The sequence below is a fragment of the Artemia sp. Qi Xiang Cuo genome, chromosome 12 (assembly GCF_049724085.1).
Source record: "Artemia sp. Qi Xiang Cuo chromosome 12, ASM4972408v1, whole genome shotgun sequence".
Taxonomy (NCBI): Eukaryota; Metazoa; Arthropoda; class Branchiopoda; order Anostraca; family Artemiidae; genus Artemia; species Artemia sp. Qi Xiang Cuo.
The window spans coordinates 49,664,173-49,689,758 of NC_142805.1; the positions used below are offsets into that span (position 1 = coordinate 49,664,173).

General features: G+C 34.7%; 1 protein-coding gene across 3 annotated transcripts in view; it reads right to left on the minus strand.

The window, feature by feature from the left end:
- Positions 1-25,586, minus strand: part of LOC148946219 (compound eye opsin BCRH2-like) — an 89,386-nt gene that overhangs the window by 42,887 nt on the left and 20,913 nt on the right. For all 3 annotated transcript variants that reach the window (XM_089098310.1, XM_089098309.1, XM_089098308.1), the window contains exon 2: positions 6,650-6,877. In XM_089098310.1, the coding sequence (XP_088954436.1) occupies positions 6,650-6,851 (202 nt within the window). In that variant the 5' untranslated portion in view covers positions 6,852-6,877. The remainder of the gene's footprint in view (positions 1-6,649; positions 6,878-25,586) is intronic.

Sequence of the window (25,586 nt, forward strand, 5' to 3'; positions counted from 1 at the left end):
TACGCTAGTGAGTGCTGGAAAACGAAACAAAAGCTTGAAAATGAATTCTTGCATTCGAAAATATGTGGCTAAGGAAAATTTTAAGTACAAGCTGGCAACAGAGAGTTAGTAACTCTGAAGTTCGTAATAGAACTGGCCAGCCTCTCATTACTGCTGTTCTAAGGAAGAAGAGACCGACATATTTAGTACATGTACTCCGCATGAAAGAAGGCCACCTTCCTCGGACAGCCGACGAGTGGAAACCAGGTGACAGAAGAAGACGGAGTCGTCCAAAGAACACTTTGCGGTGAACCGAGATCTTTTGACCGAGATCTGAGGATGGCTGAGACCTCATTAAGACCTGAATGGGAAGATGTCACCGCTGCAGCATCGCTCCGGGACGAGTGGAGAGGCTTCGTCGACACCCTATGAGACACTAATCACGCCGGAGGAACTAAGGTAAGGTCTAACGGTGTGAAGGTGAAATTTCCAGGGAATTTTTGGGGTGAAGGTAAACTCATCACAACGCACCATCCGTATGCAGGTTGTCAAAAGGGCATATCAGCAATATCTTAGGAACTGTTTTGTGTATGAAGCTAAAAATGAGAAGGATTGTTGAGGGAATGTTGGACTAACCAAAAGACAATATTTGCATAAATATGGGGGGGGGGAGGTTCAGTTAAACGAAAAAACTACATGTATGCAGGTACTAAAAGGGCATTTAAGCAATAGCATAGGCAGCGCATCTATATCATAGCTAGAAATATTATTGAAATATTTAAAGGAGATAATTGGATTGGAAATTAAAAATTCTAGTGCCTTTTTAAGAGTCAAAAGTGATTGGAGGGTAATCAGCCTCCCTCTTTAGCCCACTATTTTCCAAAAATTTCTAATAAAAATCTTGAGACATTTGGTTCAGCATAGCCGAACGGTCCAGAAGCCTGTTTTAAAGTTTCTACGACAACGCCTTCTTTAAAAACCTGCCACCAGGGCATAACTTAAAACCATTGCCCTGAGGGCTGTGGGCGAGTATCCTCCTCAAAAACATATTTTCTATCATGAAATCAATTACGCTGAACAAAACGGCTCTCTCAAAATTTTGAGTGAATGTATTGGGGGGAATGAGGGGCGTGGGGGGGGGCTATTGGCCCGCCCACCACCTTTGACTAATAAAAAGTCCACTATCCCTTTGAATTTACTTTCGAATGAGCCTTTTTTGAAGTTTTTACGACAACGCTTTCTATAAAAGCCTTATATGCCCCCAGGGCATAACTTAAAACCCTTGCCCTAAGGGTTGTGAGGGAGTGTTTTCCACAAAAACATATTTTCTCTCTGGAAAACTACAACGCTGAACAAAATGGCTATCTCAAAATCTTGATTAGATGTGTTTGGGGGAATGATGGGCGTGGGGGGGGGGATAGTTGCCCTCCAATCACTTTTGACTATTAAAAAGGACACTAGCCACTCCCATTTCCTATCGAATGAGCCCATTTTGAAGTTTCTACGACAACTCCTTCGATACGAAGTGCCCGGGTATGGAGAAACCAAAAACACATTGTGCCCACATCGTTCTTTACTTAGGCAGCGCTAGCGCGCTGCCTATGATAGGGATGATGACACTCATCATAGGTTAGGGTAGGAATAATGAAAGATAAGTTTGATTCCCTAGCAGTGGAAGTCAGTGAACTGGAAAGCATTGAAAGGAGATGGGACATCGTGAAAAGTCTATAGACTAGGGTTGCTGAAGAAAAGCTGGATTTTAGGAAGAAACCAAAGGAAAGGTGGATCTCAGACACCACATGGATGTTAATTAACGAGCTCAAGGTAATTAAGCAGACCTTACTCTCTGCTGCCACACGGAGTCCATAGTCAGCTTCACAGATACTTTACAGGGAAAGGACAAAGTAATTAAAAAGAGGGCTAAGACAGATAAAAGACTTTCCTTGAAAATAAAGCTACTAAAGCAGAGGAAGTTACTAGAAAGGGGGATTACATGACTGTTTACTGGCTAACTAATAAGATGGTTGGGAAACAGAGCAGCAGAATCACCCTGGTCAACAACGAGAATGGAGTAAGTTTATCAAATCCAGATAAAATTGACGAAAGCTGGGCTGCCCACTTTGAGAAATTATTTAAGAGACCGAGACCCAGTGACCGACAAAATGAAACTGATACCCCATTTTTACAGCTCGACATCAATACAGACCGGCCAAGCTCTGCCAAGGTCATTTATGTAGAAAAAAAAACAAACAAAGAAAATGGACGAGCTCCTGGCATAGATGGAATCTCAGCAGAAATGCTAAAGTATTCACAAAGAACAAGTCTATCAGTGTGGCTTGCCTTTTCACCAATATATGGAATATAGGGAAGGTTTCCCGTGAATGAACCAAGGAGATATTGGTGAAAATCTTCAAAAAGGGAGACAAAATTTTGTGTGATAATTGGAGAGGTATTAACCATCTGCCAGCACCATGCAAACTATTGGCTTTTATTATATTGTGCCGGATTCGAGATGCACTACATACACATATGTGAGAGGAGCAGCATAGTTTTGGAAGCGGCAAATCGTGCTCTGACTTGATTTTTGCACTGAGAACACTTTTCGAGGAATCAAAAGAATGGAACAGCAAGCTATGCCTACTATTTATTGACTTCGAAGCGGCATTTGACTCAGTTGACCGAGAATGTTTGTGGAGAGTCCTCAAGTACTATTGGGTGCCAGAAAAACTAGTGAGCATGATAATCTTCCTATACGAAGAGACTGAGTGCTGCGTCAAGATCTAGAATGGCACAACCAGATTTTTCAAGATCATGTCTTGTGTCAATCAGGGATGTGTACTTTCCCCATTTTTTTTGTGATTATAATGGACTGCATATTAAGACGAAACTCTGTATGTGGCGTAAAAGAAAGCAGTAAGCAACTATGCGATTTGGATTTCCCGGATGATGTGGTCTTGCTAGAATATTCTAAACAGAGGTTACAGCAGCTTTTTGACGCAATTATAGAAAATTCATAAAAAGTTGGACTAACAGTTAACGTTGACAAATCAAAGAGCATGTCCATCACAAACTCACCGCTTTTTTTGCATCACAAGTGCACAAATGTGAACTGGTGAAAGATTTCAAATACCTGGGTAGCTGGATCGATTGTGATGGTGAAATAATGTCCGAGATTAAATGCAGAATTGGTCAGTCAACCCGAGCTTTTAGTAGACTAAAGTCCATTTTGAGGAGTAACAAATATTCTTTACGACTGAAGTTACGGCTCATCAATAGCAATGTGCTCTCTCCATACTCCTCTACGCTAGTGAGTGCTGGAAAACGAAACAAAAGCTTGAAAATGAATTCTTGCATTCGAAAATATGTGGCTAAGGAAAATTTTAAGTACAAGCTGGCAACAGAGAGTTAGTAACTCTGAAGTTCGTAATAGAACTGGCCAGCCTCTCATTACTGCTGTTCTAAGGCAGAAGAGATCGACATATTTAGGACATATACTCTGCCTGAAAGAAGGTCCGCCTTCCTCGGACAGCCTACAATTGGAAACCAGGCGACAGAAGAAGACGGAGTCGTCCAAAGAACACTTTGCGGTGAACCGAGATCTTTTGACCGAGATCTGAGGATGGCTGAGACCTCATTAAGACCTGAATGGGAAGATGTCACCGCTGCAGCATCGCTCCGGGACGAGTGGAGAGGCTTCGTCGACACCCTATGAGACACTAATCACGCCGGAGGAACTAAGGTAAGGTCTAAGGGTGTGAAGGTGAAATTTCCAGGGAATTTTTTAGGTGAAGGTAAACTCATCACAACGCACCATCCGTATGCAGGTTGTCAAAAGGGCATATCAGCAATATCTTAGGAACTGTTTTGTGTATGAAGCTAAAAATGAGAAGGATTGTTGAGGGAATGTTGGACTAACCAAAAGACAATATTTGCATAAATATGGGGGGGGGGGAGGTTCAGTTAAACGAAAAAACTACATGTATGCAGGTACTAAAAGGGCATTTAAGCAATAGCATAGGCAGCGCATCTATATCATAGCTAGAAATATTATTGAAATATTTAAAGGAGATAATTGGATTGGAAATTAAAAATTCTAGTGCCTTTTTAAGAGTCAAAAGTGATTGGAGGGTAATCAGCTCTTTAGCCCACTATTTTCCAAAAATTTCTAATAAAAATCTTGAGACATTTGGTTCAGCATAGCCGAACGGTCCAGAAACTACATTTCTATGGCTATTGGGTAGGTCAACCCCCCATAGTTAAACAATTTTCCCTTTATGCTTAAAAACTAAATGTTGTTTTAAAATTAAACCAAAGCGCACTGTATGTATGCTGGTTACCAATAAGACATATCAGCAATATCCCAAGAACAACTGAAGGTATCAAGTTCAAACTTTCGGGGCTACTATTACAACTATATTCTTACAATTTAGCCAAATCAAAGCAGTGTAAGTGTATCCAGACTGTCAAAGAGCATGGATAGAATTTTTGGAGAATGGTATTGAGTTTTATTTTTAAGTTCAACTAGAGGAGGTATAAAACTAAATTAAACAATACTGTTTGTGCCAAGATTTTACAAAGAAGGAAAAAAAGGAAGTATGTTGTAAAGAATTGTTGAAAAAGCTTCTCCAGCATCAAAGCAGCCTGCTATACAAATAGCAGGCCAGACTACAAATTCTTACAGAAAAACCAAAAGAGTTAAACTATTATTTTCTTTTTCCCTGAAAAATACTATGTCAATATAAAACGAACAGAAACTAATTTTAAAAAAAATTCCGACAAAATAAATTTTTCAAGTAAAAATAAATAAATCCATTAAACCAAAAATCAGCAAAATAAAATCAAATAATCTACCAAGCGTAAAACTACCACAAATCAGCAGCAGTAAATAAATGAAACCCAAAACGAACAGAAATTAGAACAAATAAAAGAGTCAAAATAAAAACGAGCAAAAATTAACATGAATAGGGCTCCTATCCCCTATGCCTTCTCAAGGCCAATGCATAATTTGTATTTTACTGAAAAAATACAAATAAATGGACATTGTCAGTTTAATATACATATGCTGATATTTATTCCTTAAAGTCTTAATGATTTCTGATTTATTAAAGTTAAAAAAGGGAATTTTTTTTTTGTTCCACAACTTTTTTTGAATATTATACTCGTTCTTATCTTTCTTATTTTATTTATTAAAATCTGTAGTGGAAAGGCAGCGTGGTCTAAGAATTACTTGAGCTAAAAAAAAAATACTTTTGTCATTTGCAAAAAGTCGTACGGCGTCATGGAGAAACCAACGCATTGGCATTTATTATCTATTCAACGACAAACCCAATTCAGGTGGCATAATTAGTTCCATTGAAAAACTGCTGGTTGTTAGACAGCAAATTCTAGACCACTTGGGTTAAGTAGTGGAAAAAGGTAAAAAGGGTGAAAATCAAGAGCAGCATAGATTTGCACTATGGAATCTTCAAAACAACAAACGAAAGACGAATTATACTAAAACTGTGATACGAAATAGAAAAAATACACGACGGTATTCTAAGGGATCCGGAAAAAGATACTCAAAATTTTCTTGCAATGAGAAAATTTTTTCTCATTGAGAAAAAATTTTATTTTTCTGAAAGTTTTCTTATGAAAGTTTTTCTTATGAAAGTTTTCAGTTTTGTCCTTAAAAAAATGCCTTAATTGCCCTGCAAAGTAAGACACAAGTAAGCTAATTGAGAAGCGAGAGCTAGAGTCCCGGCTCGAAAACTAAAGTCATTCATCTCAGCTCACTAAGTTTTATTCTATTCAAAAATTTTCCAAGTGACATGGGAAAATATTCAACAGCTTTAGTTTTGCAAATGGTCTTGCATAAGAAGCCACTTAGAACCTTGAGGGGTACTGATTTCAGGCTATATTTTTAATCAATAAAATGAAAATAATAAAATGACATAAGCAACACTAGATATTACCCTTACAAAATTTTCGAATACTCCTTTAGTATCATTGATTTGTGATACATTTTTTATTTTCTGCTACCTTCTTCGTATCTTTGTCCCTTCATTTATTATATTATATTTGTTTTATGCCGATAATTTTCTTGTCACTCGTCGCCTTAATCATAATATATAAAATCTTAGGAATCTTGTTAACTGCAGGCGGGCACAAAGTGGGGGGGGAGGTCATTGTAAGACTGAAATCTCATATTACTTAAGAACAGGGGATTACGGCAAATTTTGGTCGGGGGTAATTACCAAAAATGGTTAAAGAAAATGGACCACTTGGTTTTGTCTAGTTTTTGCTTACTTTTATCCGAACTTGTTAAATTAAACAACAATTTCGAGAGCATAAATGGCTATATTAAGCCAAAACAGTTACAAAAATACCCATTTTAAGCCATCAAATTTGCAGTTCTCGAGCATTTCTTTCGTCAAACATCAAAAAAGACTATTTAAAAATAATTATCTGGATTTCCTTATGCGATTACTTTTTTTTTTTTTTTTACATATCTTTCAACTTTTGTGTTGTCTAAAAATTAAATCTTGCCTACCGTGTGAACACAGAAATGGGTGAACTTGACGTGGTGAATTACGTAATAAAAAAGAAATTGATTCAATAGTGTTTCCTAAGAACTAAGTCATTGGTCTTCTTTGTCAGGTTTAGATGAAACCAACAAAGACAAATAACTCACCAAAAACAGTGTATACGAGGCCAAACGAATAGTACCACAAGGGGTGAAGAGCAGGAAACTTGTACCAGTGTGGGTCTAAGAATTTTTTTAGATCATCTGTAGCCACATCGTAAATAGTAACACCTTTGGCAATATCCCAAAAATTGTATCCACCATCAAAATAGAATTTTGCGGAAATGATCTTATCGCTATTGTTTGCCATGGTATAGGTTTAGTAAAAAATGGGTCCTGAAAAGATAATAATTTGATGCTATTCTGATGTAATTTCAAATGAGAAAGGATGGTCTCGTTTTGCTTCTTTTTTTTCGCCACTGAAACGATATTCTGCAATATCTGAAAGAAGATGTATCTAAATTTGAAATTTGTTGAGATTGCATCAATTTAGTGAATATGACATTGAACGGGGATACAGAGAGAGAGAGAGAGAGAGAGAGAGAGAGAGAGAGAGAGAGAGAGAGAGAGATGAAACAGATCACTGTAGATGAGAGTGCCCTAACGTATGGTGCGTGTGCCCCCCCCTTCTCTGGGGTTTGGCACGACCGCTTAGTAGTTTGCATTCAATTTGTGATGCAATGTGTATGATTTTTTTTTTTTTTAATCCTAGAAAAAAGACTGCTTTCATAATTTTAGCTCTCCTTTAAAATCATGCAGATGCATGCATCTTTTCCCGTTTCCTTTGGGCACGAGTAATTGGGCACGATATACCCTTTCCCTTTGAGGACGACAATATGCATGTCAAGTGTCCAGATTTCGAGTTCACATGAAAACATCATAAGGACATGTCATGCTCTTTTATTGCTGTAATGGAAGGTTTACCATTTGTGGTAAAATGTGGGCTCCGAATGTGCTGCAATGCTTAATCAAACTCGATTAAACCATAAACTTTAAGCTACGTAAGTCCAGAATATTAGGATGGCTCAGCTGCTTTTTGAGGATTTTGGTCTGAACCTTTCTTCTCTAAGCCACTGAATTGAACTTATTCCATACACGAAGAGTTTGTTTACATCCTCAATACCTTGCTCCCTACACTAAAGTTTGACTGTTTGTCCCAATTCTTAAGAAGGGCTCCTGAAACCTAAGAGCCACTTAATTACAATAGGAACCTTTGTAGAAGTGCTAAAAACTTTAGCGTGAAGAGTAAGGTATTAAGGAGTGGGGTAAACCCTTCATGTATAGTATAATTTCTGTTCGTTTTGAGCTTTAATATAGCTCCTTACTTTCAACCGAAAAAAACTTATTTTTTTACTTAATTCTTTAATGCTCCATAAGTATCTTTTGATGCTTAAGTTCTGATTGAATTTAATAAGGTTAAATAGACACAGACTAGACAGGCCTGAATATGAAGAGATGCTAAAGACTGGTTTGAAACCTTCATGGCCATCCCAGAACAAATCATTACTAAAAAGAGTGGGAATGCCCTATCAAACAGTTCGTGGTAACGAACTGTAAGTATGGAGCGACCCGGCTCAATGGTAACCGAAATTCTAAAAAACGGAATTTTGATACCAATAGATGCATAAAAGGATTTTAATGCTGATTTCAAATATATAAGTTTTATCAAGTTTAGTCTTACCCATCAAAAGTTAAGCGCCTGAGAAAATTTGGCTGATTTTAGACAAAAGGGCGAAAGCCCCTTAAAAGTTATAAAACCTTTATGAAAATCACACTATCATATTCAGCGTATCAGAGAACCCTACTGTAGAGTTTTCAACTCCCTATCTACAAAAATGTGGAATTTTGCTGATTTTAGACAAATTTGGCTGATTTTAGACAAAAGGGGGAAAGCCCCTTAAAAGTTATAAAACCTTAATGAAAATCACACCATCATATTCAGCGTATCAGAGAACCCTACTGTAGAGTTTTCAACCCCCTATCTACAAAAATGGGGAATTTTGCATTTTTCGTCAGAAGAAAGATCATGAATGCGTGTTACAATGAGCCACGGAGGGCTCATTGGAACGGAAATTAAAAGTTCTAGTGCGCTTTTACGTGACCAAAAAAAGGAGGGAAACTAGGCCCCCTCCCACGCTCATTTTTTTCTTTGATAACTATGTCTTATATGATGACTTAATCCCCCTAAGTCCCCGGGGGAGGGCTGGAACTTATGAACTTTACCCAATGTTAACATATAGTATTGCTTATTGGGAAATATACTGACGTTTTGAGGGGGGGATTTTTTCTGGTAGGTGGGGGAGGAGTGGGTTGGTGTAATATGAGAGGATCTTTCCATGAAGGAAGTTTTCATGGGGGAAGGAACATTGCTATGAAGGGGGTGCCGGATTTCCCAGCATTATTAAAGAAAAAGATCAGAAATTAAATAAAAAAAAACAAGTTTTTCAACTAAAAGTAAGGAACAAAACTACAACTTAAAACAACAAAAAATATTACGTACATGATCTGGGTTCGCCCCCTAGTCAATACATCGCTCTTTAAGCCAAAGATTTTTTAGTACTTTCATAAGAGCTATTTATTCTAATTAACGGCCTTTGTGATTAAGGGATCATTTTTAAAGAATTGGAACACAATTCAAACTTTAGCTTAAAGAGCAAGGTATTGAATAGGGGGCGAACCCCCTAATATACTAATTAAAAATATATTAATATAGAAGTTCGTTACGTAAGTTAATTCGTAAGTTACATATATTTATTTCTAATATAAACGATCGTACATAAAATTAAACAAGTTTCGAGAAGGCCAAATAACCAAATAAAAATAAAATTAATATACAAATTTTGTTTTAATTATTCATGTAAAGTGAACCAAAATCAAAACCTGCATTAATTCAAAAACGTTCAAAAATTAAATAAAAAAAACAAGTTTTTTTTTAACTGAAAGTAAGGAATGACGTTAAAACTTAAAACGAACAGAAATTATTACGTATATGAAAGTGGCTGTCCCCTCCTAAACGCCTCGCTCTTTACGCTAAAGTTTGACTTTCTCAAAACTGTTTTTTTTAAACAATGAAAAACTTTAGCGCAAAGAGCGAAGCGTTGAGTAGGGGAGAGCCCCTTTCATATACGGAATAATTTCTATTCGTTTTAAGTTTTAACGTCGTTCCTTACTTTAAGTTAAAAAAAAACTTGTTTTTTTATTTAATTTATGAAATAACGGTCTTGGTCCTTTGAATTTACCTATAGATTTAAAAACTCAGGTGCGTTCTATTTAGAGTATCAAGAAATTCAGTATTGACAGGGGCTGGTTGACAATTTCTTATGTCAATACTTACAGCTGAGGGCGAATTGCCTTCCATATTATATATATATATATATATATATATATATATATATATATATATATATATATATATATATATATATATATATGGAAGGCAATTTTGAAATACACCTATCCATAAATGCTATCAGTATAGTACTATAAAACTTTAGCGTAAAGATCGTGGGCTCAGGAAGGTATAGCCCCTCTTATACACGGAATAGTTTTGATTAGCTTGAAGCTTTAAAATAATGTTTAATTTCATTTGCAAAGACATGTACTTCTTTTTTATTTAATTCAAAACATGGTGCAATGTATGCCCTCCACTAAGTTCATTTTGTCAAGTCTGACAAACGACCTTGGCATGTCTTTATGTTCTTCAGCTTCTGATTTTAGTCTTTGGATGGGAATTTGAAATCCGCAACATTCAAAATTTGGCAAAAGAGCCAAAACTACCCTACTGCATGAGAACAATATTTTTTTTGTTGCATATTACGCCACCAAAGCTAGTTGGTGAAGAATAAATTTACTGGCCTGAATAAATATACTACCATGAAACTAAAGTTTAATGATAACGAACATGAAGTAAGGAGCGACTCTGGCAAATAGTAACCGAAACTCTAAAATAGGAAATTGGGTAACAATTGATGTATCAAAGGAATACATAAAATTCACTAAGATTACTGTTACCCATTAAAAGCTACGAGCCTGAGAAAATTTTACTGGTTTTTGAAAAAGGAGGGAGGACACCCCCAAACAGTCAAGTAATTTTTTCTCCAGGGATGATCGTATCAAGCCAAAGTCCTGAAAGATTAAGAGTGGGATCATTCGAATAGAAACTAAAAGTTCTAGTGCTCTTTTTTCAGTGACCAAAAGCATTGTGCCCTTACAATTCTGCCCCAAAGAGGGCCAAGTTCCTGTCGATTCAAAATTCTGAGATAGCCAATGGATTTGAAAGTATCAAAAAACTATATATTTAGGTTTATACTTGTAAAGGAAGTAATGCCGCACGATGGTGCGATCGTTCCTGAAAAGTCACATAATCTATACAAGATGAATGGTTTATATAGGCATTTATCTTAATGCTTGATATAACTAAGTTGATTCACTTGATTTTTCATGAAATTATGTTCAGTGATGTGAGTAGATTGCTAAGTACCATTTTGGTTGATGCCCTAGGAATTCCCATACTATTTGCTTGATGCTCTACACCTTTTCAAAGAGAGTGTGTATCCTCTCACATGGCCTTCCAATGTTATTCTATGGAACCTATACACGTGATTAAACACGTTTTGAAACTACATGCTATTTGCTTGCTTTTCCTTGGTAGCTTTCCAAACGAGCGGGGATTCCCCACTGGCTCCTACACATTGCAAAAAGCGACCAATTCTTTACCTATAAAGTGGCCAAGCACGTTTTAAAACTATATGCTATTTGCTTGCCTTTCCTTGGTACCTTTCCAAACGAGTGGGGATTCCCCACTGGTTCCTACACATTGCAAAAAAGCGAGCAGTATGAGCGGGGATTCCCCACACAAGTTTGTTTCAACTCCAAGTTTTTCAACCAGACTGGTTTTTTAGACAACATCCGTTTTCTTAAGGGCCAATCAGAGACAGCGGAGCTTGCTCAATATACGATAACTTGATTGGTGATTGGTTACAAATAAGAGAAGAGATTTTTTATTCGTCCTTGAGATGTTGTATATAATGGCCATACCTTACGATTAAATTTTAATAATGATTTAACATACTATGGATAATACATTAGATATTATTGACATTGAAGCAATGGATACATCAATTTACAATGTGAGTACAGCTTAGTAAATTTCTTAATTTATTTCCAAATAGAATAATTTTACCATCCCCACTAGTAAATTCAAATTCGGGGGCATGGCCCCCTTCCCCCCAACAATACAAACCCCACAATATGATGAGTATAGTCGCTAGAAAACGTAAAGTACGCTCTTTTTTCCATTATGTAAATAAAATCCCTCCTCCTCCCCCTCTGTTTACAAGTTTGGTTCTTTTCCTTCAAAAATGTCAGTTTCCCATCGTGCATTTAAGATGTGTTGTCTTTTTCCGATCTAAATAGAACCATCTGTGTTACAAGAAACTGTCAGTTTTTTGAAAACAGACTTCGCACGCTCGTGTTATCACATAGATTAATAACACATGTGTTTGTCTGATTCAAGACACTTTGAAAATATAGATAAAGTTGTTATTAAAATCGTTAATTAAAAGAATAGTACACTAAACTTAGAATTTATATACATTCAAATCGTATTCAAAATATTTTCTTGGGAAGAAATTTAAGTTTTGTATAAAAAGGACATAGGGCGCTACAAATATCAGAAATGACTTTTGGGGGTAATTTATATTATGGGAAGATGCTTTTGAAATCCTCCTTTGCCCCAAACTCAAAATTTTCCAAAATTCTACATTAGAAGCTTTTTAAATATTTCTAAATGCTATAAGCAAAAATTTGTAATTTATTATTCATTTTTTTTGTATATAATACTATAATCAAAAATCTGTAATTTATTATGCATTTATTTGATAAATACGAATTTAATTAAGAAAAAAAAACAATTGTCTAATAAATACAAATCCGACTAAGAAAAAAAATAAATAGTGTGCTTTAATTGTGATAAAACTTTCCTCAAAGAAAAAAAAACAATTGTTCGATAAATACAAATCTGACTAAGAAATAAAATAAATAGTGTGCTATAATTGTGATAAAATTTCAGAATGAATAAATGCTTTAACAACATCCTTTATCGGATATGTCGGAAAAAATTGACAAAATCTAAGTATCAGAGTGACTAAATTCTATATCACCATCCTTTTCTCGGATACATAGGATAAAATTGCCAAATTCTAAGTGTTAGAGTGAATAAATTTTCTTATCAACATCCTTTGCCAGATACATTGGATAAAATTGACAAAATCTTAATTTAAGAATGAATAAATTCATTATCAACATCCTTTTCTCGGATATGTCGGATAAAATTGACAAAATATAAGTATCAGAGTGAATAATTTTTTTTTATCAACATACTTTGCCAGCTACATCGAATAAAATTGATGAAATATAAGTGTCAGAGTGAATAAATTTTTTTAAACATCCTTTGTCAGATACATCAAATAAAATTGACAAAATCTAATTCTCAGAATGAATAAATACTTTAACAACAACCTTTATCGGATATGTCGGATAAAATTGACAAAATCTAAGTATCAGAGTGACTAAATTCTATATCGACATCCTTTTCTCGGATACATAGGATAAAATTGACAGGATCCAAGTGTCAGAGTGAATAAATTTTTTTTTATCAACATCCTTTATCAGATACATCAAATAAACTTGACAAAATCTTAAATTCAGAATGAATAAATTCATTATCAACATCCTTTTCTCGGATACATAGGATAAAATTGACAAATTCTAAGTATCAGAGTGAATATTTTTTTTCAACATCCTTTGCCAGATACATCGAATCAAATTGACAAAATCTAAGTATCATAGTGAATAAATTCATTATCAACATCCTTTGTCGGATATGTCGGATAAAATTGACAAAATCTAAGTATCAGAGTGAATATTTTTTTTTATCAACATCCTTTGCCAGATACATCAAATAAAATTCACAAAATCTAAGTATCAGAGTGATTAAATTCATTATCAACATCCTTTGTCGGATATGTCGGATAAAATTGAAAAATCTAAGCATCAGAGTGAATAATTTTTTTTTAACAACATCCTTTGCCAGATAAATCGAATAAAATTGATAAAATATAAGTGTCAGAGTAAACAATTTTTTTTATCAACATCCTTTGTCAGATACATCAAATAAAATTGACAAAATATAAATTTCAGAATGAATAAATACTTTAACAACATCCTTTATCGGATATGTCGGATAAAATTGACAAAATCTAAGTATCAGAGTGACTAAATTTTATTTGATGTATCTGACAAAGTATGTTGATAAAAAAAATTATTCACTCTGATACTTAGATTTTGTCAAATTTATCCAACATATCCGACAAAGGATGTTGATAATGAATTTATTCTCTCTGAAATTAAGATTTTGTCAATTTTATTCGATGTATCTGATAAAGGATGTTGATAAAAAAAATTTATTCACTCTGACACTTAGATTCTGTCAATTTTATCCTATGTATCCGAAAAAAGGATGTTGATATAGAATTTAGTCACTCTGACACTTAGACTCGGTCAACTTTATCCGACATATCCGATAAAATTTATTCACAAATTATTCACTCTAACACTTAGAATTTGTCAATTTTATCCTATGTATTCGAGAAAAGGATGTTTTAGTCACTCTGATGCTTAGATTTTGTCAATTTTATCCGAAATATCCGATAAAGGATGTTGTTAAAGCATTTATTCATTCTGAAATTTACATTTTGTCAATTTTATTTGATGTATCTTACAAAGGATGTTGATAAAAAAAATATTCACTCTGACACTTAGACTCGGTCAGCTTTATCCGACATATCCGATAAAGGATGTTGATAATAAATTTATTCATTCTGAAATTTAGATTTTGTCAATTTTATCTGATGTATCTGACAAAGGAAGTTGATAAAAAAATGTATTCACTCTGACACTTAGATTATGTCAATTTTATCCTATGTATCCGAGAAAAGGATGTTGATATAGAATTTAGTCACTCTGATACTTAGATTATGTCAATTTTATCTGACATATCTGATAAAGGATGTTGATAATAAATTTATTCATTCTGAAATTTAGATTTCGTCAATTTTATTTGATGTATGTGACAGAGGATGTTGATTAAAAAATTTATTCACTCTGACACTTAGATTATGTCAATTTTATCCTATGTATACGAGAAAAGGATGTTGATATAGAATTTAGTCACTCTGCTACTTAGATTTTGTCAATTTTATCCGACATATCAGATAAGGGATGTTGTTAAAGCATTTATTCATCTGAAATTTAGATTTTGTCAATTTTATTTGATGTATCTGACAAAGGATGTTGATAAAAAAAATTATTCACTCTGACACTTATATTTTATCAATTTTATTCGATGTATCTGGCAAAGGATGTCTTTAAAAAAAAAACTATTCACTCTAATACTTATATTAGGTCAATTTTATCCGACATATCCAACAAAGGATCTTGATAATGAATTTTTTCACTCTGATACTTAGATTTTGTCAATTTTATCCGATGTATCTGGCAAAGGATGTTGATAAAAAAAATTATTCACTCTAACACTTAGAATTTGTCAATTTCATCCAATGTGTCCGAGAAAAGGATGTTGATACAGAATTTAGTCACTCTGATACTTAGATTTTGTCAATTTTATCCGACATATCCGATAAAGGATGTTGTTAAAGCATTTATTCATTCTGAAATTTAGATTTTGTCAATTTTATTTGATGTATCTAACAAAGGATGTTGATTAAAAAAAACTATTCACTCTGACACTTAGATTCTGTCAATTTTATCCGATGTATATGACAAAAGATGTTGATAAAAAAAATTATTCACTCTAAAACTTAGATTTTGTCAGCTTTTTCCTATGTATCCGAGAAATAGATGTTAATATAAAATTTAATCACTCTTATACTTAGATTTTGTGAAATTGCTGTATTGTCTGTCTAGGAAGCGACTTCAATCGATAATGAATGTTAATGAAGAATTTGTTCATTTTTTTCATAATTTCCTTAATTAAATTTCTGTATTCTAGATTGAGTTTCTTTTCCTTGAGGAAAGTTTTATCACAATTATAGCACACTATTTATTTTTTTTTCTTAGTCGGATTTATCAAACAATTGTTTTTTTTCTTAATTGGATTCGTATTTATCAAACAAATTCATAATAAATTACAAATTTTTTGCTTATAGCATTATTTATAAAACAAATGCATAATAAATTACAAATTTTTTGCTTATAGCATTATTTATCAAACAAATGCATAATAAATTACAAACTTTTGCTTATAGCATTATTCATAAAACAGATGCATAACAAATTACAAATTTTGCTTGTAATATTATTTATAAAACGGGTGCATAATAAATTACAAATTTTGTTAATAACAAACACGCACACGCACACACACACACAGTCACACACACACACACAACAAAATAGTGAAAATCATTACGTTGTTTTTGAATTTGCAATATTCATTATACTATCTCAATGAATTATCGAGTAGACAGAAAAATAAGCAGCACATGCACCGCTCACACACACACACACAAATAAACAAAAAAACACACACACACAAACACACACACACACACACACACACACATATACACACACACACACCAAAATAGAGAAAATCATTACGTGGTTATTGAATTTGCAATATTCATTATACTATCTAAATTAATTATCAAGTTGACAGAAAAATAAGCAGTGATTGCACCGCACACACACACACACATACACACAAACACACAACAAAATAGTGAAATTAATTACGTCGTCATGGAATTTGCAATATTCATCATACTATGTCAATGAATTATTGAGTAGACAAAAAATAAACAGCGCATGCACCGCTCACACACACACACAGTCACACACACACACACACACACACACACAGTCACACACAAACACACAACAAAATAGTGAAAATCATTACGTCGTTATTGAATTTGTAATATTCATTATACTAGGGATGATTAAAAACTCTGCTCCTGAACGTGGTTTTTCAAAGTGAAATAAAGAGCGATATTACAACCTGAAATGGCAAATATAAATTCTGAGTATAACTAATCTTAATATAAACAGATAGTACTACGATTGAATTCTTGAAACCCAAAACGAGCAGATATTAAAATGAATTACCATGGCAAATCTGAAAAGGAGCAAAACAACCTACTTAAATCTCTAAGAGCTCATTTGTGATACCTGAAAAACTTTTGCATTTCCAGTAGTGTGAGTTTCAACAACACCAACAAAAAAAGGAAACTGCAATGGTATTAAAGGCTTGCAAACAAGAGCTGCAACGAATCAAACAGTTCATGGTAACGAACTGTAAGTAAGGAGTGACCCGGCTCAGTAGTAACCGAAACTATAAAAAACGGAATTTTTGATACCAATAGATACATCAGAAGATTTTTATTCTGATTTCAAATATAAGCTTCATCACGTTTAGTGTTAACCATTAAAAGTCATGTGCCTGAGAAAATTTGACTTATTTTCGAAAAAAGGGGAAAACACCCCCTAAAAGTCATAGAAATTTAATGAAAATCACACCATCGGGTTCAGCGTATCAGAGAACCCTACTGTAGAAGTTTCAAAAATGTGGAATTTTGTACTTTTTGCCCATTGTTTACATATTGTATTGATTATTGGGAAGTATACAGACATTTTCAGGAAGGATTTTTTTTATGGTGGGGGGGGCTGGAGGAGGGGGTGCTCGGGAGAATCTTTCCTTGGAGGATGTTTCCTTGGGGTAAGAGACATTTATGTGAAGGGGGCACCGGATTTCCCAATATTATTTAAAAAAAAACGATCAGAAATTAAATTTTAAAAAAAGTTTTTTCAACTGAAAGTAAGAAGCAACATTAGAACTTAAAGCGAAATGAAATTACTACGTATATGAGGGAGTTCTCCCCCAAGTCAATACCTCGCTCTTTACGCTAAAGTTATTTAGTACTTTCAAAAGAGCTATCTATTCAATTAACCGGCCTTTGTGATTCAGGGGTTTTGATTCGAACAAAATTCGAACTTTAGCGTAAAGAGTGGGGTATTGACAAGGGAGCGAACTCCCTAATATACGTAATAAAAGCATACTAATATAGAAATTCGTTACGTAAGTTAATTCGTAAGTTACGTCAGAACAAAATTTCGAGAAAGTCAATTAGCCAAAAAGAGGAAAATTAATATTCAAATTTTATTTTAATTATTCATGTACGGTGAGCCAAAATCAAAGCTGCATTAATTCAAAAACTTTCAAAAATTAACTAAAAAAACAAATTTTTTTAACTGAAAGTAAGGAGCGACATTAAAATTTAAAACGAACAAAAATTATTCCGTATATGAAAGGGGCTGTTCCCTCCTCAACGCCTCGCTCTTTACGCTAAATTTTGACTTTCTCCCAACTCTATTTTCTTAGCAAAAAAAAACTTTAGCGTAAAGAGCGAGGCGTTGAGGAGGGGACAGCCCCTTTCATATACGGGATAATTTCTGTTCGTTTTAAGTTTTAATGTTGCTCCTTACTGTCAGTTAAAAATAGACTTGTTTTTTTTATTTATAAGAATAAGGCACAACCTCTCAAACTTTCTAAAAGGCCAGTGTAATTTGAACTTTATGGGAAATGATTTATATTTCATACGTTGTATATTTATTTTTGAAAATATAAAAAAAAAGAAATTGGTTTTCTATATATTTTAAAGGACTGAGTTTAAAAGGAAGAAAGTACTGGGGAAAATTTTCTGGGTGTTAGATTAATGAGACAAAAACGAAATATGAGTAGAAAGGCCTTATTGACTCCGACCCCCACAATACCCCTTCGAATCCCGATCCGGACACTTTTTTTTAAAAACTCCCACGCCCACATCAAATATGGGCATGGAATCCCCAGGGAGAATGATTACATAATCGAAGTGGGTCAATGACCTAAATTTCCAAAGGTCGATTTATTTGATGTTGTTGTTGTTTTGACCAAGTGCACGCTCGAGGCGAATTTCAAGGTGTCCAGGAATTAGGATACAGTTAAACACGTTCCCCTTTCGTGAATCAATAATTCCCCTTAGAGACAACAGATTAATTCCCCTTTCTTGACAAATCAATCAACCAATGACATCATCTGTCAGACATTAAAAATTTTCGCCCAGAAACAATTCTCCAGGAATAGACTCAAGACATTAATGTCTTCGCCCCGGAAACAATTCTAATGGTCGAACTCCAAAAGATATTAATAAAACTTCGCCATGGAAACAATTCTCCAAGAAACATCTTAAAGATGAATAGATTAACACGGGAAAGGGTTTCTTAGTAATTTGAAATGTGACAGCGCAGGGATGCCAAAAACAAAAGGAACACGATGAAATTACGTTTAGGGATTATTTGGGTGAAACCGTTTTAGACATTTTAGGGAATTATTTCGGCAAAACAGTTAGAGACATTTTAAAAGATGATTTTAAAAGATGTTTTAGAAAAGGATTTGAGGGTGAAACTCTGTGGTCGTTATAATACACAAGTTGTATTTGAACAGTGTCGTGTGGTCCCCTACCCCAACCCCAAAGGGCTCCGATCCCCCTACCCCAACCCCAGAGGAAGCCCCCCGTCTCCAAAGGGCCCCCCGCGCTCCCAAAAGACTACCCCGCCAGCAATGGTCCCCCGGACCCCCAAAGGCCCTTTCCCGGTCTCCAAAGGTCCCCCGGGCTCCCAAAGGACCACCACGCCCTCAAGGGCCCCCCCGACCCCCAAAGGCCCCCCCCCGCACCCCAAAGAGACCCTGAGCCACCATTTTTTAATACTTTTTTATGCACTTTATCTTTTCAGAACAAGTTCCTTTCATAATGTTATTCCTTAACCCATTTTTACAAGTTGAAGTACCAATCCTTTCACCAAAACTTTACTTTACAGCTTTTTGAATACCCCAGCACCAAGAAATACCTTTCAAAAGGCATTTCAGAGCAACTTTTTTTCTTAATGTCCATTCAAAACCCATTTTCCAACTTGAAGTACCCATCCTTTTCACCCACAACTTTACTTTACAGCTTTTTCGGATACCTGAACATCAAGAAATACCATTCAAAAGACATTTCAGAGCAAGTTTCTTTCTTAAAGTCCCTTCTAAAACCTTTTTCCAACTTGAAGCATCCTTCCTTTTCACCCACAACTTTACTTTACAGCTTTTTGGATACCTCAACACCAAGAAATACCTTTCAAAAGGAATTTCAGAGCAAGTTCCTTTCTTAATGTCCCTCCTAAAACCCATTTTACAAGTTGAAGCATCCATCCTTTTCACCCACAAATTTACTTTACAGCTTTTGGATACCTCAACACCAAGAAATACTTTTCAAAAGACATTTCAGAGCAAGTTTCTTTCATAGTGTTATTCCTTAACCCATTTTTACAAGTTGAAGCATCGTTCCTTTTCACCCACAACTTTACTTTACAGCTTTTTGGATACCCCAACACCAAGAAAAACCTTTCAAAAGGCATTTCAGAGCAGCTTCTTTTCTCAATGTCCCTTCTAAACCCATTTTCCAACTTGAAGTACCAATTCTTTTCACCCAAAACTTTACTTTACAGCTTTTTGGATACCTCAACACCAAGAAATACCTTTCAAAACGCATTTCAGAGCAAGTTCCTTTCTTAATGTCCCTCCTAAACCCATTTTACAAGTTGGAGCATCCATCCTTTTCACCCACAACTTTACTTTACAGCTTTTTGATACCTCAACACCAAGAAATACTTTTCAAAAGACATTTCAAAGCAAGTTTCTTTCTTAATGTCCCTTCGAAACCCTTTTTCCAACTTGAAGTATCCTTTCTTTTCACCAACAAGTTTACTTTACAGCTTTTTGGATACCTCAACACCAACAAATACTTTTCAAAAGGCATTTCAGAACAAGTTCCTTTCTTAATGTCCCTTCTAAACCCATTTTACAAGTTGAAGCATCCATCCTTTTCACTCACAACTTTACTTTACAGCTTTTGGATACCTCAACACCAAGAAATACTTTTCAAAAGACATTTTAGAGCAAGTTTCTTTCTTAATATCCCTTCTAAACCCATTTTAAAAGATGAAGCATCCTCCTTTCTCACCAACAACTTTACCTTACAGCTTTTTTGATTACCCAACACAGTCAAATACCTTTGAAAAGTCATTTCAGAGCAACTTCTTTTCTTAATGTCCATTCTAAACCCATTTTCCAACTTGAGGTACCCATCCTTTTCATCCACAACTTTACTTTACAGCTTTTTCGGATACCTCAAACACCAAGAAATACCTTTCAAAAGACATTTCAGAGCAAGTTCTTTTCTTAATGTCCCTTCTAAATCCTTTTTACAAGTTGAAGCATCTATCCTTTTCACCCACAACTAAACTTTTCAGCTTTTTGGATACCTCAACATCAAGAAATACCTTTCAAAAAACATTTCAGAGCAACTTCTTTTCTTAATGTCCCTTCTAAACCCATTTTCCAACTTGAAGTTCCCATCCTTTTCACCCACAACTTTACTTTACAGTTTTTTGGATACCTCAACACCAAGACATACTTTTCAAAAGACATTTCAGAGCAAGTTCTTTACGTAATGTCCCTCCTAAACCCATTTTCCAAGTTGAAGCATCCGTCCTTTTCACCCACAACTTTACTTTACAGCTTTTTGAATGCCCACAACACCAAGCAATACTCTTCAAAAGGCATTTCAGAGCAACTTCTTTTCTTAATGTCCCTTCTAAACCCATTTTCCAACTTGAAGCATCCATTCTTCTCACACACAACTATACTTTACAGCTTTTTTGGATATCTCAACACCAAGAAATACCTTTCAAAAGACATTTCAGAGCAAGTTCCTTTCTTAATGTCCCTTCTAAAACCTTTTTACAAGTTGAAGCATCCTTCCTTTTCACCCACAACTTTACTTTACAGCTTTTGGATACCTCAACACCAAGAAATACTTTTCAAAAAGCATTTCAGAGCAAGTTCCTTTCTTAATGTCCCTTCTAAACCCATTTTACAAGTTGAAGCATCCTTTCTTTTCACCCAGACCTTTACTTTACAGCTTTTTGGATACCCCAACACCAAGAAATACCTTTCAAAAGGTATTTCAGAGCAACATCTTTTCTTAATGTCCCTTCTAAACCCATTTTCCAACTTGAAGTAAACATCCTTTTCACCCACAACTTTACTTTACAGCTTTTTGGATCTCTCAACACCAAGCAATACTCTTCAAAAAGCATTTCAGAGCAACTTCTTTTCTTAATGTCCCTCCTAAACCCATTTTCCAACTTGAAGCATCCATTCTTTTCACCCACAACTTTACAGTACAGTTTTTTGGATACCTCAACACAAAGAAATACCTTTCAAAAGGCATTTCAGAGCAAATTCCTTTCTTAATGTCTCTCCTAAACACATTTTTCCAACTTGAAGTAAACATCTTATTCACCCACAACTTTACTATACAGCATTTTGGATACCTCAGCACCAAGAAATACTTTTCAAAAGACATTTCAGAGCAAGTTCCTTTCTTAATGTCCCTTCTAAACCCATTTTCCAACTTGAAGCATCCATTCTTTTCACTCACAACTATACTTTACAGCTTTTTGGATACCTCAACACCAAGCAATACTTTTCAAAAGACATTTCAGAGCAAGTTCCTTTCTTAATGTCTCTTCTAAATCCATTTTTCCAAGTTGAAATACCCATCCTTTCACCCACAACTTTAATTTACAGCTTTTTGGATACCTCAACACCAAGAAATACTTTAAAGACATTTCAGAGCAAGTTCCTTTGTTATTGTCCCTTCTAAACCCATTTTCCAAGTTGAAGCATCCATCCTTTTCACCCACAACTATACTTTACAGCTTTTTGAATACCTCAACACCAAGCAATACTTTTCAAAAGACATTTCAGAGCAAGTTACTTTCTTAATGTCCCTTCTAAACACATTTTCCAACTTGAAGCATTCATTCTTTTCACTCACAACTTTACTTTACAGCTTTTTGGATACCTCAACACCAAGAAATACTTTTCAAAAGACATTTCAGAGCAAGTTCCTTTCTTAATGTCCATTCTAAACCCATTTTCCAACTTGAAGCATCCTTCCTTTTCACCCACAACTTTACTTTACAGCTTCTTGGATACCTCAACACCAAGAAATACCTTTCAAAGGGCATTTCAGAGCAAGTTCCTTTCTTAATATCCCTTCTAAACCCATTTTCCAACTTGAAGTACCAATCCATTTTACCCACAACTTTACTTTACAGCTTTTTGAATGCTCCAACACCAAGCAATACCTTTCAAAAGGCATTTCAGAGCAATTTCTTTTCTTAATGTCACTTCTAAACCCATTTTCCAACTTGAAGTACCCATCCTTTTCACTCACAACTTTACTTTACAGCTTTTTGGATACCTCAACACCAGGAAATACCTTTCAAAAGTCATTTCAGAGCAAGTTCCTCTCTTAATGTCCCTTATAAACCCATTTTACAAGTAGAAGCATCCATCCTTTTCACCCACAACTTTACTTTACAGCTTTTTGGATATCTCAACACCAAGCAATACTATTCAAAAGGCATCTCAGAGCAACTTCTTTTCTTAATGTCCCTTCTAAACCCATTTTACAACTTGAAGTACCCATCCTTTTCACCCACAACTTTACTTTAATACTTTTTGGATGCCTCAACACCAAGCAATACTTTTCAAAGGCATTTTGGAGCAATTTCCTTTCTTAAAGTCCCTTCTAAACCCATTTTACAAGTTGAAGCATCCATCCTTTTCACCCACAACTTTACTTTACAGCTTTTTGGTTCTTTTGAATGCGCCAATACCATGCAATACTTTTCAAAAAGCATTTCAGAGCAACTTCTTTTCTTAATGTCCCTCCTAAACCCATTTTCCAACTTGAAGCATCCATTCTTTTCACCCAAAACTTTACTTTACAGATTTTTGAATGCTCCAACATCAAGCAATACTTTTCAAAGACATTTCAGAACAAGTTCTTTTCTTAGTGACCGTCCTAAACCCATTTTACAAATTGAAGTACCCATCCTTTTCACCCAAAACTTTACTTTACAGCTTTTTGAATGCTCCAACACCAAGCAATACTTTTCAAAGGGCATTTCAGAACAAGTTCTGTTCTTAATATTCATCCTAAAACCATTTTAAAAGTTGTAGCAGCCATCCTTTACAGACAGCACCATGCAATACTTTTCAAAGGCATTCTACAACAAGTTCCATTCATAATGTCCCTCTTAAGCCCATTTTACAAATTGTAGTCCCCATCCCTTTCACCATAACTTTACTTTACAACTTTTTTTCTTAATATCCCTCCTAAACCCATTTTACAAGATGAAGTACCCATCCTTTTCACCCACAACTTTACTTTACAGCTTTTTGAATGCCCCAACACCTAGCACTACTTTTCAAAAGACATTTCAGAACAAGTTCCTTTCTTAATGTCCATCCTAAACCCATTTTACAAGTTGAGGTACCCATCCTTTTCACCACAACTTTACTTTACAACTTTTGTGCACGCCACAATATCATGCAAGTTTCCACTTCAGTTCAGATTTTTTTTTGTACACGACACAATATCATGCAAGTTTCCACTTCAGTTCAGATTTTTATCAAAGAGATAAAAAAATTTTAAATACTGTTCCAAACTTTTTCATAGAAGATGGAAAGTTCAAGTTATCTTCTGAATTTTATTAAAGAACTTACAGTTCAATTCTAATTTCTCCAAAGAAAATAAAAATCTTCCACTTCAGTTCTTAATTTCACAAAGACACAAGGAAATTTAAAGTTCTCTTCTGAATTTTCTTAGAAAAAAGAAAAAAGTTATAGTTCAATTCTAATTTTTTTCAAAGAAAATAAAAAATCTCCAACTTAAACATTCTAAATTCTTACATGCATAAAATTTATCTTACATAAAATAAACATTCTAAGCACTTAACATGCTAACGTTTCCTAAGATAATAGAAATATAACAAAGTAATGCATAAAATATTTTTATTGAAGTAACAACATGTAGTAACAACATAAAAATACAAAGTCAACCTGGGGGGGATTTTCCAGCGAGTATGGTTAGGTTAGATTAGACTAGATTAAGTTAGGTTAGATTGGGTTAGGTTAAGTCAGGTTAGGTTAGCTAAGTTAGGATAGGTTAGCTAAGATAGGTTACGTTAGCTAGTAAACATCTCTCCATGTTTAAGTTAGGTTAGGTTAGGCTAGATTAAGTTATGTTAGGTTAAGTTAGGTTATGTTAGGTTAGGTTGACCTACGTACGCGCGCGTACATAGGCTAACTTAACCTAACGTTAGATTAGGTTAGGTTAAGTCAGGTTAGATAAGTTATGATAGGTTAGCTAGGTTAAGTTAGGATAGGTTAGCTAGTGAACATTTCTCAATGTTTATGTTAGTTTAGGTTATGGTAGATTAAGTTATGTTTTGTTAGGATATACTATTTGTGGCAAGGTTAGCCTACGTACGCGCGCGTACGTTGTCTAACCTAACTTAACCTAACCTAACCTAACCTAACATAACTTAATCTAGCCTAACCTAACCTAACCTAACTTAAACATGGAGAGATGTTTACTAGCTAACCTAACCTAACCTAACTTACCTAACCTGACTTAACCTAAACTAATCTAACGTTAGGTTAGGTTAGCCTATGTACGCGCGCGTACGTAGGTCAACCTAACCTAACATAACTTAACTTAACCTAACATAACTTAATCTAGCCTAACCTAACCTAACTTAAACATGGAGAGATGTTTACTAGCTAACCTAACCTAACCTAACTTACCTAACCTGACTTAACCTAACTTAATCTAGTCTAACCTAACCTAACCTAACCATACTCGCCGGAAAATCCCCCCCAGGTTGACTTTGTATTTTATGTTGTTACTACATGTTGTTACTTCAATAAAAATATTTTATGCATTACTTTGTTATATTTCTATTATCTTAGGAAACGTTAGCATGTTAAGCGCTTAGAATATTTATTAAAAAGTTGGAGATTTTT